Raw genomic sequence first — 16,548 nt, 5'->3', positions numbered from 1 at the left:
ACCTACAGTGGAAAAAATACATTTTTATTCCACGAGACATGTGAGACACTTTACTTGCAGTGCAATTATTTTCTGTTTCCTGTAAAAGCCGGACTTGTTACCCCCTTATTCTAGTGTGCCTACCTTTGAGTATTCGTAAGTAACTATAATTGTGCTGTAATTTCAAATAAAATACATTGAAATTCCATTTAATTACAGAGGAACAACGCCCTTAGTCATGGGTTGTATTTAGAGATGGACCGATCCGATATTACGTATCGGTATCGGTCTGATACTGACCTAAATTACTGGATCGGATATCGGCGAAAAATACAAAATGTAATCCGATCCATTAAATATCAAAAAAGCATCTCACAAAACTTGCTACACGGCGTAACTCGGCTCATAACCGTAGCAGGTTGCAGCAGTATGCCTCATGTGATAGAGCGGCTGTGTGTATTTGTAGCCTCCTACCAAACCAGCATTTCATCTCCGAGGAAGTTATCCCAGAGAGAAGTAAAGCGAGTGTGTAAGTTCATCTCTGAATGTTTGTAAAGCGTTCCCATGTTAAGCTTAACAACCAATATATGGAGCGACTGCCTCTCTCTCTCTCTCTCCTGCCGCTACTTCAATCGTGAAACTGATCAATGATCAGCTGATCGGCTTTTCTGTGGCGAGTCCGTCTCTCTTCTTTGTTTTTGGCCCACTTTGCACCAGAAAGAGGAAACCAGCGGCTGAACAACAGCAGCACGTTTAAGCTTGATAAGCTGTTGTTAGAATGTATTTAATATTACTTTCTACACCAGGATCCTTTTCTACGTAGCTGACGGCTGGTAACTGTGCAGGGGCGGATCTAGCAAAGTTTAGCCAGGGGGCCGATAGGGGCATGAACAGGGAAAAGGGGGCACAAAGACATACTTTTCTTTCTTATTCTCATTTAAAATGCCTAGCTTTTAATAAATAATTATCTGAATCTTACACCCAAAGTTTGAATCTGATGTAAAATGTATAGAAGTCCATTACTGTATATAGTAACTGTTAAGTCTAATATACCCTAGTAAGCTATAGTACTTTTTCCTTTGGGAAGGTACCATCTGTGAATTCGGCAATTCTGTAGAAGAAAGATGTTGAATCTATTTAATTATTCTTGAAAAATAATTTATTTCTGTGCATTTTTTTTCACCCTGCATCAAATTAAAGTTGATTACATCGATTAAGCATCATGAGGTGGAGGGTGGGGGGTGGTTCCCTTTTTTTTTTTTTGCTGGGAGTTTGCAACCCTATTAGTTAGGTTGCTTAATATTTCTGCTAAGTACTCTTTAAAATACCAGAACAGGGAGGATGGAGCAGGTTTAAGTTTATTAGATTGATCAGTGTTGCTGAACTATGAAATATTTTGGGTGCAGTGTATTTTTTACATACAGGTATAACAGAATAGCTTTAGTGTTGTTGTTTATTTAAACTTGAGTATGAACTTATACAAAATGCAGCAAGATATTAAAAAAAACAGTTATTGATTAAAAAACACAATATCGGATTCATATCGGTATCGGCAGATATCCAAATTTATGATATCGGTATCGGACATAAAAAAGTGGTATCGTGCCATCTCTAGTTGTATTATCAATTGTTACTGAATTTTCAAATTGACACCATAAGAGTATCTGTTTGAATCTCACTGATCTCGACCTGCTGAACATTTTCCAAGTGCAATCATTTAGGAAGGAAGTCACCTACTACTTTTACATTTATTCCATAGGTGCATCTGCTAGGAGGCTGGGGGGTAACACTGGTGGCTGCCAGTATCTTTTTCTCTTCTGGGATAAAGGTGTGACTTTCTCACGTCTCCTTCCTTCCATATTCCTTACAGTTCTCTTGTTCAGCAGCGACTTTTCTCTTGATGCAGTGGGCTCAGAGGATGTAACCTAAGTCGCTGCACTCAGTTCTCCATTCGTCCCTTCTCAATTGAAGGAGACTGGGGAAGCGAGTGAGAAGGTGATAGAGATTAAGGGGTTGATAAGCAGTGAGAGAAGAAAGACAGCAGCTGGACAACTCCAAACTTTTATTTGCAGGAATTTGACCGATGGCTGTCTGCGTTTCCGGTCTTAAAGGGCCCTGAAGATGACGCAAATTAGAAAAATGCACGGCCACATGGGAATGTCTCTGTCCGACCTGCAGGTCGTCGCGGGATGAAGCCTGTGCTTCAGCTGCATTCACACAAAATCTGCTAGAGCCTACATCTTCCCCGCAGCATGGTGCAGAGGTGGAGAGGCCTGAGTGTGTTTGTTTGTGCGTTAAAATGTTACCACAGTCAATAACTCTGCTCCCTCCTTCAGTTCCAAATCGAATCCTTTTTCTTTTTACTTCCACTACTGATTGCAGCTTTCCTTACAAAGTACAGTATACTGGGATCCACTAAAACTCTTCTTAGTGTACTAAATAATAACATGGTAGTAATGATTCTGGAACACATAGCCTCTATTCATTCACTCGACTGACCACTTCTGCTCTCGCTTTTTCTCATCCGTCTCTCTCGTGGGCGCTCCCAGTCTGAACGTTTACAGACAGTAACCGATAATTTCTGCTGTATTTCTGAAAGTAAGCAAACATTATTTTTTTATTTATTTTTACTGTGGCAGAGATCGACTCAGGTCGGCTAAAATGCTGCAAGTACTGGACCAATCAAACATTTTTTATCGCTTCAAGCTCCAACCCCAGAGGACCTGAACTTTCAGAAAATACTACCTTCCCAGGGCTTTTAGGGGGCTAAACTAATTACCCCGGAACTTAATTTAGACCCGGTTCCCTGTGGTTGAAACATGTTGAATTCCTTCAAAAAGTGCTACTCCCTGGTGAAAGCTTCCGTTTTATGGAAGTGTGGCTAGAGAAAAAGTGGAGGAGCGACCGAGTGAGAAAGCGACGGTAAAAGAAGAGCAGAGAGATTGGGCAGGAGGGGTATTGGCTCATGTGGCTCATGAGGATTAGCCAACCCTAGCCTCAGCCACCCCCATCATGCTGCACCCCGTCCAGCTTTTGTCTGATCACAGCCTGCCCAGGATCATCCAGCTAGCTTGCTAGCCTATCGTCTGGCCCCTCCCTACGGCGGGCCATGGCCCCAACATGGATGAACCCAACAGGGGGCCCTGATATCACATGGAGACAGTGAAGCGGCGCACCTCGGATAGCACACGCCAAATCCAAGGGAAGCGCTCCCCCCGCAACCTCCTCTCTGTCTGTTGTTTGATATTTTATCTGAGGGACTTAACAACAATCAAACAGCCTCGCAGCTATTGTTGCTGATGAATTCAACAGGCTTTGAAAACGACTTTGAGGAAGAGAATGGAGACGCACACTGTTTTGAACCCTTTCAGAGGAGCCACCCCCGCACCCACCCCCCACCTCCCAAGAAGTGAAACGGGGTAGACATCAAACGTACCCCCTGGGGTTGTGTTTCTCAGTTGTTGAGGCTCTCTCACAGTCAGGGGTATGTCCGGGGTTGTAAAGGGGGTTAACTGTACCAGGATTTGTTTTATCCCCCCTCAGTGTGTCTGTCTTCCTGTATGTCTGCGCTGTGTACGCACGCTTGGAGAGGGAAAGGCTGCGTGTTTATGTATGTGGTTATCATGCATACACTAGACACTGTACATTAAAATGATACTTTTTAAATGCCTTTGACATCCAGCTGGTAGTTTTGTGCCTGGAGGGAGACTGAATTGGCTCGACAAAGACTTATAGGGAACTAATTTAACAACAACGCTGTCATTACATTGTGCAAGCAACATTGACTTCATAATGATGAGTTAAAGCAAAAAAGAAGAATTTAAATATATATATATTTATATATGTGTGTGTGTTAAACTACTTCTCTCTGCTCTGCAGTTCATCTTGGGAGACCATCTTCAGCAAGAGCAGTGAGGTGGTGTCACCCCAGGAGCTGCAGTGCTGTCGCAGGCTGGTCCAGCTGTGCCGAGACTGCCTGTTGGTCGTCTACAAGTTTGTCTCAGAGTCTCGCGGTTCTTTGACCGGACTCAGCCCAGAGTGGGATGACACCAGGTGAGATGGACGTCTGAGCATTTCATCTTTATTTTTGAAAGATTCTTCTAGCTTCCCATAGAGAGCTAATTATCCATCCTCCATACTGTATAAGATCTGAGGGTGTTCAATGTCGTAGGTATCCTCGTGCACAATGTTGAGATTAACTCCTGCAAAGAAAATTGAATTCAACTGTTTAAAAAAATGGTAATGGATTGGTCCAGGAGGCATATTTAGAAATGGGTCTCAAATTCATTATTATTACAGTTAATTACCAGCAATAGTTTAGCCATAATGGTATCGCAACAAATTAAAGGAATTACACATTATTTGCTCTGCACATCTCTCCACTGGGCTTCTGAACAAAGATACTTATTTCGGTGTCTTCCTCCGATATTTAGGTCTAGCTGGAAACTTGTTAAGTCACCTATTAATAAACTTACAACTCTGACAAAAACCCACTGAAACAAAACTGATTAAAGTCAGTGATACAGACGGAAAAAAAGACTCTGATTTAAAATTTCCAGCCCTATCATCATTATACCTCTGTCAGAAAACATTTCCTCTCTCGCCTCCGCAGAGCCTTAAAGACATCATCTTCATTAGGAGACCCTGATAAAAACAAACAAGCAAAAAAAAAAAAAAATCAGCCTCATTCTGTTTTTTAAGGTTGATCCCCGCAGGAGACAGCAGCTTGGGTTTGTAATGAGTGAACTTTTAAATCACATATGCTTTGGGCTGGCAGACAGGGAGGGAGCTGGGTCGGCAGAGGGAGAGAGGGAGTGTGCTGTTAACAGGAAATAATGGCCCACAGATTAGCGCTCAGGTTAGCCCGGGGCCCCTCGAGGCCTGCTTAATTCAATTAGACCCCAGATGAGCCTGTGCAGCAAATGACCTTACGAGAGAGAGCTCCTTATTTCCTGGGGCCTCACTTTACATGATTCATAACTCTTGCGCATATTTTAACAGGCTATCACTTTGCACCTACTGTATAAAAACCTCAGCTGTTAAAAAAGTATTAAGGTTTGTGTATGGTTGAAGAGCCGGTTTAGGTTTTGACTATCCTGCTGTTGCCGCTCATGTTTTTATCTTAATTCAGTTTGTTCAGATGTGATAACACGATGAAATAACTAACAGTTAGAATTCATAGCTCCATCAAGCCCAGTGTATCCATATAGTAGCTGTAGGTATCCTTTAAGCACGCGTTGGTGTGTCTCTCCCTATTTCTTGTGTCTATATATGTCTGTGAAAAAAAAGCTTCCCATTTGCTGCTGGACCAACCTCTACCCATGGCTCCACTCCTGCTGCTGTCGCTGCCGCTTCTTCCTCCTCCTCCTCCGTCTCTTCGCCCCTCGATGCAGGTCTCTGCTTGGTTTAGTTCCGCTAAACCCCCGCCCCCCTCCCTTTCCCCGCCATCTTCCAGCACTGTCCCTACTCACTGCTTTCTGCTGCCTCCACCACCCTCACAGCTGTAACACAGGCTTGATCCCACTTGTCCAGAGATGGTTGCTTTGGCTGCACAACCAACAGTCTAGCATGGTGTCCTCTTCTGTCCCTCACTAGCATTTAATAAATAAGCCACGCTGAGATTAATTGATAGAGCAAAAGAACAGGATGTGTTGTAAATGCTCGAATAGACCAAAACTGTGACAAAGTGTGTTCAGAGGGAAAGAGGCGCATTCAGACTGTTTGGAGCTCTGCTGGTCAACCCCACAACCATTCGGCCAGCTTGCAGCGCATCACCCTTTTTTAACCACATGCTTTACAACTACGCCTTTCACTCAGTGCTTTTTATCAAGAGCATCTCACCCCGAGTGCATTTTCAGTACGAGTGGCCTCGGCGGGAGCCGAGCGTCTCACCTGCACCGCATCAGTGCCATGATCAACCCTAAGCACCCCTCTCTTCTTGTCACAAGAAGGCAGAAATTGGCTCGGCTTCACATCGCGTGGCTTGCAGTTTCACGGCACAAGTGGCTCGCATCTCTCCATCAGGCATGCAGGGGACAGTTGCAACCCACCACCACTTCAGATAGCTGAGAAGCAATTAGGATTATTTTGTCATTGATGCATAAGCTTTTTATGAGAGGGTAAATTGTGTGTGTATGAGAGCGCGTGGGTGTGCATGCATATGTCATGTGACTGTTACACAATGATCATCAGTCCCTCTTCAGTAACTCGCACTCCGCTAACCTCCAACTACTTTTCCTTTGCTGTATTCCCATCCAGCTGCACAGGAAATTTGGAGGATATGTCACTGTTTGATTGCGTTTGTCTGTTTTTAAAGCAACATCTTCCACAGAAAGTGAAATTCACACTAAACTTTGGAAGGTGCTTGCTTTGTTTTCTTTGGTGATGCGACATCAGCTGGACTAAACACACTGCATTTCTGCATGACAGATTGTGGATTTTGCTTCTCTCCATGTCTTAAATTAATATTTGCATCATTAAGGACACAAGTAATGACCATCATATCTAAACATTAGAATGTGGTTAATGGTTGCTTTGAGACTTTTAAATAAATACATTGTTACCAATTGCTTAACAATAATCAACTGAAGCTTTCAGAACTTTCCAGGCCTGAATACACTCTTCCACCTGCTGTTGTCAAAGACTACAACACTACCATAGAATAAGGCCATATTCATTATTGACACTCATATTTCTTATTCCTCAGAGGCTGTTAAGGACATGTTTTTCATAGGATGATCCATTTGTATTTGTCTTTCCTTTTTAAATACAACATGTTATAGATAGCTAGCTATGATGGTCTCAAACAGTTTGCTATGCAACATTTAAATCACTGCATTGAATTTTGTACTGTAAATTCAACCCACTGTCTCATGTGCGTGCACACACATACACCAGCCTTTGTCACACATCAGCGTTGATCGGGTCCACGGGGTCTCCATTGTTGACCACACCTGCCTGCTCAAGTTCAAGCATCCTCCCCGTGAGAAGTGCCCCGATCAGGTGTGTCAACAGCCTGGCGGGGTTATAGGCAAGTCCTTCGTCCTGTGTGGGCAGATGAGAAGAAGTAGCCAAATAGCCCCGCTAATGACTTTCTTGTTAAGCTTGGAATTGCTGTCAATACCCGAAGACAATTTTCCCATGATGACAAAAGTTTCAGATCCTATTAACTTTCATTTGTCTGAAAACTGTGGCAGTAATTAGGGTTAATTGGGGTGTGGAGCTGAATGAGGGCTGCAGATAACCTTCAAGCCTCTTTTGTACCTCTTGGTTTCTGATTGCATCAGCTATCGCAGCAGTCTCCTTCTCCTTCCTCAGTCATGGTGTTTTGTTTTGTCTCGGCCTCTGTCATTTCACTGTGGCAGTTGCATTTTGATGGAGGACTTAAGATCGGCCTGTCAGGAGGAACTGCACTAGATTGTAGCATTGCATGTATGGATTGGTGCATAGAGTGTGTGCCTGTCAATTGATGGATTGAAGTAAACCACAAGTGCATGAATGAGCCGCAACCCACTGGCTTTCAAGCATGCACATTGTTGCCAAGACCTTCTTAACAATCAAACAGAGGACAAACCTGGAAGAAGCCGAACGAGGGTCCAATTAAATGCAGCCTGCAGAGATGACAGCCATTTGGACATGAGAAGATCCCCCCCTCATCTCACCCCATCTCACCCCTTGCCAGTATCACCACAGTGATTCTTTTTATGAGCTGAATATTCTCAAAGTGACTAGCCGAGGATCTCAGAGAACACACACTTGGCGCCTAATGAATGTTCAGTATTCAATTTTCTTATCTTTTTTTCCTCCCTCATGTCTTTTCTTGGAGTTTACAGCAAAAACTTTGGAAACGAAATGAAGCGTGACACCGCAAAGCTACAGACAAATTCCCGGTGGATGTAGGGTGAATCTTTACATGTTTTAAGGTGTCGAGCACGGAGATGAGAAACACAAGTAAAGCAGGAGTTAATCCAAAGGGTGGCACCCAAAACCGCGCTATAAAATCGTTAGAAGGACTCTTTTAAGACCGCACTTTGAGCTACCTGCTGGAAACGGATGTGAAAGGCCGAGAGCAGAGCGTATCCTGCAAACCTCTCTGGGGTTTAAGTGGAGAACTTTGAGATGAAGTGTCGGACTGAGCCATTGTTCAGCCGAGTCCAGTCACAGATGAAGATGATGTGCTGGAGGGATACCTGCGGCCCACTTGAAGCTGTTTCAAGGACACTCTCATTGGAGTAAATCAAGTTAATTTGAATCCCTCCTAACTCTCCTGGGTCTGGGGCTGTGTTGAAACAGATGCCCTTAGCGACATGCCTTTTTTTTTTTTCCTCCCCTTTTCCGGTCGACTTCAGAAGAAGCTGCTCAGCTAATTTGTCCAAGAGCTATTTCACAAGAAACGAGGGCTGTCAGAGAAAAAGTGTGCTATCGCTGCACTGGCTTAAAAGGAGATATTATTTCTTCGCTCTGTAATCCTCAGCGCCAGTGGCTCCCTTTTGATTAGATTGTCACATCTTAAGAGCTTCCATAGGGACCATTCCCTTTGACCATTGTACTCATTTAACTAAACGAATATTAGATGTATTTTTATTATTAGCTTAGGATTTTTGCCGCAGATATAGCAATAAGATCGCATAATGTCTAATATCACAATATGAATGTGTGCTGGGAAAGCCCATAAATGTAAATCTTGTTCTAAGCGATCAGTCTAGAAGAATCCAAGCATCCCGTCTCATGTCTTCTGAACACTACCCTAACATTTGCATAACCTTCAGTTAACCTTGTCCAGGATCCCGATCATCTCATCTGACATTTCTCTGACAACCATACCTGACTCATTTCCCTTAACTAAGGAAGATGGAAGCAGGGTTCAGCCCTCTCCTTGACTCTGTCTCAACCTGACACTGGTCTCATTCTCAGGTACTGGAACGCTGTTAGCAGGAGCTGCCTCACTGCTCTGTCTCGGTGGAAGGTGTCATAGAAAAGTCTTAGAAAAGTACTGACGTCTATGCCTCGGAATGATAGGTGAGGATTTTATGTTCATGATACCAAATAATGTAAGGCTCAAAGCTGAAAACCCCCCAAAAACCAGTTGCACTGAGAGAAAAGACAGTCGGTATGAGGTCCATGATTTATTACTGTACGAGCAGATGCATAATTACTGCATATAACCTAATTAAACAGGACCGCAGCTAAGAGCTCTGTGTGTATGATACTTTAGATTTGGTACATTACACAAAACTGGAGCTGAAAAGATTAAAAGATTAGAACATAAATCATTATTTTGATAAATGCAAGAATCGCCAAGCAAAGAGAAGAAAGACAAATGTTTATTATTTTCAGCTTTTTCAATGTGAAGATTTTTTGTTTGTTTGTTTTGGTTATATGTGATTAAAAAAAGACTATTTGTGGCTTTTGGACCGTTGAACAAACAAAAGCAGACATCTGAAGATCTTGGTCCGTGGTGATATGTACAACTGGCGTTTTTAACTTTCTTCTGGAATATTCTAAAAAAAAAAATAACGTAGCTGTTTTAAAAAGCGCTGCAGTTCATACGGATCTCACAAGTCTCCAGTTTTTCATTTTTTCTACACTTTTCCCCTTTTCTTTCTTTCCTTTTCTTTCTTTTTTTTAATCTTCAAATTTCCAAGCAAATATTAAAGTTGAATTGTGCAAATGGAGATGGTCATAAATGGCAGAACCATTAATGAAAACTTGGCTATATGCTGTCTCAGTGCCTACTCAGGCGCCCCGACCTCTAAATTGCGACCTTTGCATGACTAATCCTCTCATTATGTTCATCCTCTCTCCTAATCCCTCCGTCCCTCGCTCTTGTCCGTCTGTCCAGGTATCTGCTGCCAGTGACCTCCCAGTTCATCATGAAGTGGCCTTCGTCCAGCTTTGGCAGCATCTCCTCAGCCGTGCCACGCTCCCGTAACCTTTTTGCCGCCAGGATGGGCCACTTCTGAGGTCACCGTGGCAACCCTGGCCTTTTGACCTCCCCCCTCCTCCCCAACCTCGCCTCCCTTGACTTTTTTAACCCAGCCAAACCCAGATCTTAGGTGTCCTGGTATAGATCTGAATTTGGTGCTGCTCTGGACCCCAGGATGGGGCCTCGTTTTGGCCCAACCTCCTTGTGGAAGATCAACAAAGCAAGGCTGGATGATTTGGGATCGCTAAAGGGAGCTGCTCACTCTGCTCAGCAGACCACCATTACCCTCGGTCCCCCCCCTCTAGCCCCTCGAATGCCAGGCGATGGGCTTGCCCCTCGTTTCTCATTGTAACTGCTGTATTATACTCACTGTACAGTTACAAGTCATGGTACTGTAAAAGAAAAGAATAACAAACACTAAAACAATGCAAGGATTATTTATTTATGTACTTATTTATTTTCTAAGGTTTTTCCATGACTGCAGTGAATGCTGATGCGTAATGCACATGGACTAACAAAGCTATCCATCATTTAAATTTAAAAAAAGTGGATGTACAAATCTTATTTTTGCCGACTATAATCAGTTATTTTGTTTCCGTTTTCTGAAATGTTGAAATGTTATTTATTTCGTAACTTATAAGAGAGGCTTTATGTTAACAATGGTCACTTTATGTTCTAGCTTTTGGAGGTTTTTTGCAGTCCAGATGTGGTGCCCGGAGGACCCGAAAACGGGTCGCCTTTTGAATGCTAATGCTTCATGTTTCCCTGTGTGATATTATTAAGTGCAGCACTATTGAGCAACACAACGGTTAGAATGTCAGTGTAGTAAAGCCAAGCCTATTTGCCTCTTTAGAGAATGAGACGACTTTAATGCCACAGCATCAAGAGCCAAACCTCTCAGAGAGCGCACACCAGTTCCTAATATGCACTTTGCAGTTTGTAACAGAGAGAGAAAAGTGGCTGCACATTAGTAGTGCTTGCATGCCTAGATTTTAGTCCCTTTAGACTCTGATGTAGTGGTTAGACAAAGGAGCTGCGTTTGGAATATACTTGAAGTTCTGCGTTGACATTAATTATTCTCGTCTTCTTTGTGTTTGGCTGCACCGAAAAGAAGACACTTCACTTTTATATTTGTCGTCTCGAGTTTGGATGCGTTAGGGATGACGAGGATCTGTTGCACGATTTAGAGATTGTTCGACACGCTGAATTACTTGGCTGATCTGTTCAAATGTACTGTACTGCAACAGCAGAGATTTGGCTGGGATGAGCAGCTACAGCCTTTATCCCCCCCCCCCAACACCCCCCACCGCACTGTAGTTAAGTGCTCGGGATTTCACAGATGTGCCAATAATACGCACGTCTGCATCAAATGTTAGCTGACTTTTATTTAAGGTTGATGTGTCATGAACTACTGTAAGCCTTCGGTTAAATGATTAAATGTTAATAGGGAGAAACATTGTGTTCCATGTTTAGTAGTTTACTGTGTGTACTAGCCCATGAGTTGATAACTAGAATTTCAAAGATGGTAGTCTGTACGCTACGGTACAGTGTGCATTTTGTAACAGTTTTGACTAACAAGTGTAGCAGCAATGCTGTGCTAAATCTGCTCAAACTGAACTCTCCCCTCGTCCACAACATCCGTTCATAATGCCAAACATTTTTATTTTGCCTGATTGATTTGTCTTATTTAAGAGCCGGACTTTTTCATTGGAGGTATGAGATTTTTAATTTTACATAGCAATAAAATATTTAAACAAACTGATTTCACCTTTTTTGTCACTCATTAATATTGTTATTACTTTTTTACACTATTTTAAAAAGTGGCAGTGTAGTTACAGATTGTGCTCTGCCTTTCTTTTCAATCAAATTTAGCCTTGGTACTGAATTGGAAAAATTACAGAGAAAGCAGATTAAATGGAAGATTGTGAAAAGGAGACTCAATAAGCCGAGTATGACTTACATTTTAAAAAAGAAAATGTTAAGAGGAGTTTTGTTTTTACAACCCCGCCCCGAACCCCTGAAAGCCACATGAAAATGGGAAATAAGTGCAGCAAAGTCTGATAAACTTCAGAGTGAATATTTGTTATGACCATCAATTCAGTTTGTTTTATATAGCACCAAATCAGAACAGCTTTGTAATGTAAGCTGACAATTCCACAATAATAAAGAGAAAACCCCAAAATCAGATGACCTGCTACGAGCCAGCACTCGGCCACAGTGTGAAGGAGAAACACCCGTTTGACAGGAAGAAACCTCCAGCAGAACCAGAGGTTCGAAGGACATTCAAAGCTCTTCTTTGGATGTTGGCTGCCTGTTGTTCCAGTCTCTGTCGAGATGACCTTTCATCACTGCTTCGATAATGTTGAGGTCTGGGCTAATCCATGACTGATAGTGCTCCATTTTACCGCAGTGGCTGAAAAGTGAAAACATGGCCAATCGGATGCTTTAATCTGATGGCACTTTTTCTTAAATTCAGCAGATCCCCAACACCGCAGGCTGAAATCCAGTTCCAAGCCATGACAGAGCCTCTGCCTTGTTTCACAGATGACTGTAGACACTCACTGTTGTACCTCATCTACATATTGACAACGATTTGACCCAAAAACTTCTAATTTCTATTCATCAGTCCATCAGACCTGCTGCCACTGATTTTCAGCCCAGTTCTCGTGTAATGTGGCGCACCTCAGCCTTCCTCCCTGGTTCCCTTCCTTAAGACTGGCTTCGTGAAAACCACCCTTCCACTGAGAGCATTTCTGATGAGGCTTCAGTGAACAGTAGATGGATCAACTGAAGAGACAGATGCATCTCTTGAGTCCTGTGTCAAGTCTTTGCTGTATTTTTTCTTAAGGGCATGACTTTCAGATCCTGTTCACCTGCTGCAGATCAATTCTAAATTCAAGCTCGACACTTCTTCTTTTGTCTTCCACTTGTCCAGTTCTCTCAAAAGATTTAAGAACACACTGCACACTATGCTGAGATATGCCAAGTTCTTTTTGGCTAATAGCTCTTTGGGAATCACCTTGCTGTTAAAAAATACTATTTTATGCCTGTCAAACTGAGTTATCTGTGGCATTTTTCATAGATTCAGCTAAAGAAATTGAAACAAAAGATGTTTTGTTGTTTTGTGAGAGGCTGCTAAGATGCAGTTTAGTCCTTTACTGAGTTTTTTCTGTTATATGTAAACACACAACAATGTGCAACACTGCTCATTCCTTGTGTTCGGTGCCTTTTTTGTGCCTGAATGATTCAAAAATTACTGTTAAGTGACTTAACATAAAAACATTCCCGTGAAAATGATCAGGTACAAGGACTGGACTGAAAATGAGTGGAGAAAAAAAAGAAAAGAAAAACTCTGAAAGACCTTAAAAAGGTCCAGACCGCTTAAAAAATTACAAGTGGCTCCATAGTGTAGCAGTTATACATTTGCAAATGAAAACAAACTAATGATTCCCAGTTTGATCCCGGGATAAGACATAAATCCATTTGCGTCAGGAAATAAGCAGGTATCCAAGTGGAAAAAGTCCAACCAATCAAAATATGCAGAGCTACCCACTGTGTCAACCCCTTGGGAATAAAGGAGCATATAAAAACTGACAAGTCTGGCTCCTCAGATGCAAACAGAACTGTACAGGTGGACAGGACCCTCTATGTCTTGCAGTAACTGAGTTAAATACTGTTGTGGTGTTTGAGTTGATGGGTTACTTTCTACGTTTTCGAAGGCGACTCTGAATGACTCATGTAAACTTTTTTTCTCTCCTAAAGTATCTGCCTTATTTAACTTTTGAACTGTAGCATGTAGTTTAGGGTATCAAACAGCCATTCACCGCTGGGGTTGGTTTCCAGGCTAAACACATAATTAGCTGCTCAGCTGCAGCGCTTTTAACAGCATCTAAATGTAAATGCAAATGTCACTCGGGTCTGGTTAGATGCTGGTGTGGTCCTCACTCTTCACAAACACACTGTGTTTGCCCGTGACACAGGCAGGAACAGCTTTCTTTACTTTGGCTCTTGCTCCCTGCTGTAGTGCTGACACTTTGGCAGCAGCTGGTGGGATGCCAATCAAACACAGACCCTGGCGCACCCCCTCCAGTCAGCTGAGAGGAGGAGAAACACTCCTGGAGGACCTTTTTTTCTTGCCTTAAATTGTACAAAACTGTCAACAATAAACACAAAGTCAGAGTTTTTTGTGATGACTATGTGGGAGTGGGTGACTAAATATGCTTTTAGCTTTCAGAGCCTGAACACAACCTAACCAGACATCAAGTTCAGGCTAATTACTGCAGATGAGTGTAAACAAAAAAAACTGCTGTGAAGTAACTTAATGGCCTGCCACGAGTCTGGGAACTCGAGGTGTGGATAACTTTGTCTCTTACGTTGACCTGAGACAGTTATGTTATAATTGAGCGAGAACCATTAAGTCAAAATCTGTAGGTGTTGAAATGAAAAGTGAAAAGAAAAAAACCAAACAAACAGGCAAATTCAAGTGTAACTAAGTGCAAACACTTAATTTAAGTGCTGCTGTACTCTAATGGTTTTCAAACTTCCTGTCGATTCGATATCCATCTGGGTTAACCTCCAAGTGATATTACATTTCACAGCAGAGGCCGTGCTGGACAGGTGACACTCCTGACCCGCCACTTGCCTCAGAAATGAGAGTGTGTGTCCATCAGCTATTTCTTGTTCTGTCTTGACCTGTAGATACCCTGCACTGACGTCTGTGTGTGTGGAGACAGAGGACAGAGCCACTTTTATTTAGACCTGTAACAGCAGCTAACCTTACAGATTCTTGTGCCCTTTCTACCTCGCCCTCCCCGTTCCTGTCAACAGAAGAGTTGCAGGGCGTGACCTTGAGGCCCTCTGGCCTTCGCCTTGGCCACGGCCCCCACAACCAGACGAGAGCAGGGGCAGTGACTGTCTGGCTCTGCGACCCTGCCGCGCCATCCAAAAATACCCCCACCCCTACCCCACCCCCCCTTGCAATGGGACTGCACTGTTCAGTCCTGACCTTTCTACCCATCACTCCCCTCATCCCCATCCCCACTGATTGCTCCATCCCTTTCTCCCCCTACCTGTGTGTGGTCCAGGCAGCTTTGCAGCCAGAGTCCAGCCTGGTTTTTTTCTTTCTTTCTTTTTTGAGCTAAACCCAGATGACCCAGTTTCGGGGCCCTAAGCCGACCTCTTCGGCTTGGAGAGTACAAAAGCGACTGGGAGCTGTTTGAGAGGTGGATGGTTCAGATGAGATAAGGAAGCACACTCTGGTGCAAAACACAGATGGCAAGGCTTCAAATCTGCTCTTAATCCACTATTCCAAATGACATGGAGGGAAAAGAGCAGCGTGGTTTATTCTGTAATTATAACTGCCTGAGCGAGGTGTCCAGAAACACGGCTGCCCTCCTTTTTCTTTCAATCGAAGCTTTAAAAGTGGAGCTTGTAGTGGTCTGTGTGCATTCAAATAACAAAAGTGACCTTTCTTATCAGACAAATATTGCCTGTTTACTGCCTGTGTATGACATGGGGTTTGTGTGTGTGGATTATGACTCTCTCCTACCAATGGGGTGTGTAATGGCAGCATGCGCTGTACACTTAAGCCAAAGCATTATGACCACCCTTGCCTTATTTGCTGTTGGCCCTCTGCTTGCTGCCAAAATAGCTCTGACCCACACAGGCAAGTCTTCTGCAAGTGCCCCGTGGTACCTGGCAACAGGAAATTAGCAGCAAATCCTTTAAGTCCTGAAAGGTGTGAGGTGGAGCTGTCGCAGATAAGACTTGTTCTGACACATCCTCTATTGCAAGTTAATGGTTTGTCCCTCCTTGGAGACATGTTGGTAGGAAATCACTGCTGCTGACTACGGGGGCCATAAGTTTTGCTGTTTCAGAGCGGCTCTGACCACAGACCATATATCCCTCCCTGAGCCTGGTTCTGCTGGAGGTTTCTTCCTGTTAAAAGGGAGTTTTTCCTTCCCACTGTCGCCAAAGTGCTTGCTCATAGGGGGTCATGTGATTGTTGGGTTTTTCTCTGTATGTATTATTGTAGGGTCTACCTTACAATACAAAGTGGCTTGAGGTGACAAGATAAGATAAGATAAGATAAGATAACCTTTATTAGTCCCAAACGTGGGAAATTTGTTGTATAGCAAAAATTTGAGAACACTGGAACACAATAAGAATAAGATAGTGTACACAACAGTACAGAATAGAATAAAATAAAATACTATATACAATAGGATAAAAATAGAATACAAATGTTATATACAGGGAGTGCAGAATTATTAGGCAAGTTGTATTTTTGAGGAATAATTTTATTATTGAACAACAACCATGTTCTCAATGAACCCAAAAACTCATTAATATCAAAGCTGAATGTTTTTGGAAGTAGTTTTCAGTTTGTTTTTAGTTTTAGCTATTTTAGGGGATATCTGTGTGTGTGCAGGTGACTATTACTGTGCATAATTATTAGGCAACTTATCAAAAACAAATATATACCCATTTCAATTATTTATTTTTACCAGTGAAACCAATATAACATCTCCACATTCACAAATATACATTTCTGACATTCAAAACAAAACAAAAACAAATCAGCGACCAATATAGCCACCTTTCTTTGCAAGGACACTCAAAAGCCTGCCATCCATGGATTCTGT

The 16,548-nt window shown here is 42.7% G+C and overlaps 1 protein-coding gene across 2 annotated transcripts in view; it reads left to right on the top strand.

Moving 5' to 3' along the window:
* ttll7 (tubulin tyrosine ligase-like family, member 7) overlaps positions 1-11,722 on the top strand; it is a 92,052-nt gene extending 80,330 nt beyond the window's left edge. Inside the window, exons 20-22 of one of the 2 annotated variants that reach the window (XM_039599059.1) lie at positions 3,859-4,032; positions 8,893-8,997; positions 9,821-9,944. In XM_039599059.1, coding sequence (XP_039454993.1) covers positions 3,859-4,032; positions 8,893-8,953 — 235 coding nt within the window. In that variant the 3' untranslated portion in view covers positions 8,954-8,997; positions 9,821-9,944. Of the gene's footprint in view, positions 1-3,858; positions 4,033-8,892; positions 8,998-9,820 lie in introns of both variants that reach the window. The other variant, XM_039599058.1, reaches the window with a different exon arrangement.
* Positions 11,723-16,548: the final 4,826 nt, after the last annotated feature.

The sequence above is a fragment of the Oreochromis aureus genome, linkage group 15 (assembly GCF_013358895.1).
Source record: "Oreochromis aureus strain Israel breed Guangdong linkage group 15, ZZ_aureus, whole genome shotgun sequence".
In the NCBI taxonomy this organism is placed as follows: Eukaryota; Metazoa; Chordata; class Actinopteri; order Cichliformes; family Cichlidae; genus Oreochromis; species Oreochromis aureus.
Note: the sequence above shows the minus strand (reverse complement) of the source record. Positions and strands in the feature narration are given on the sequence as shown.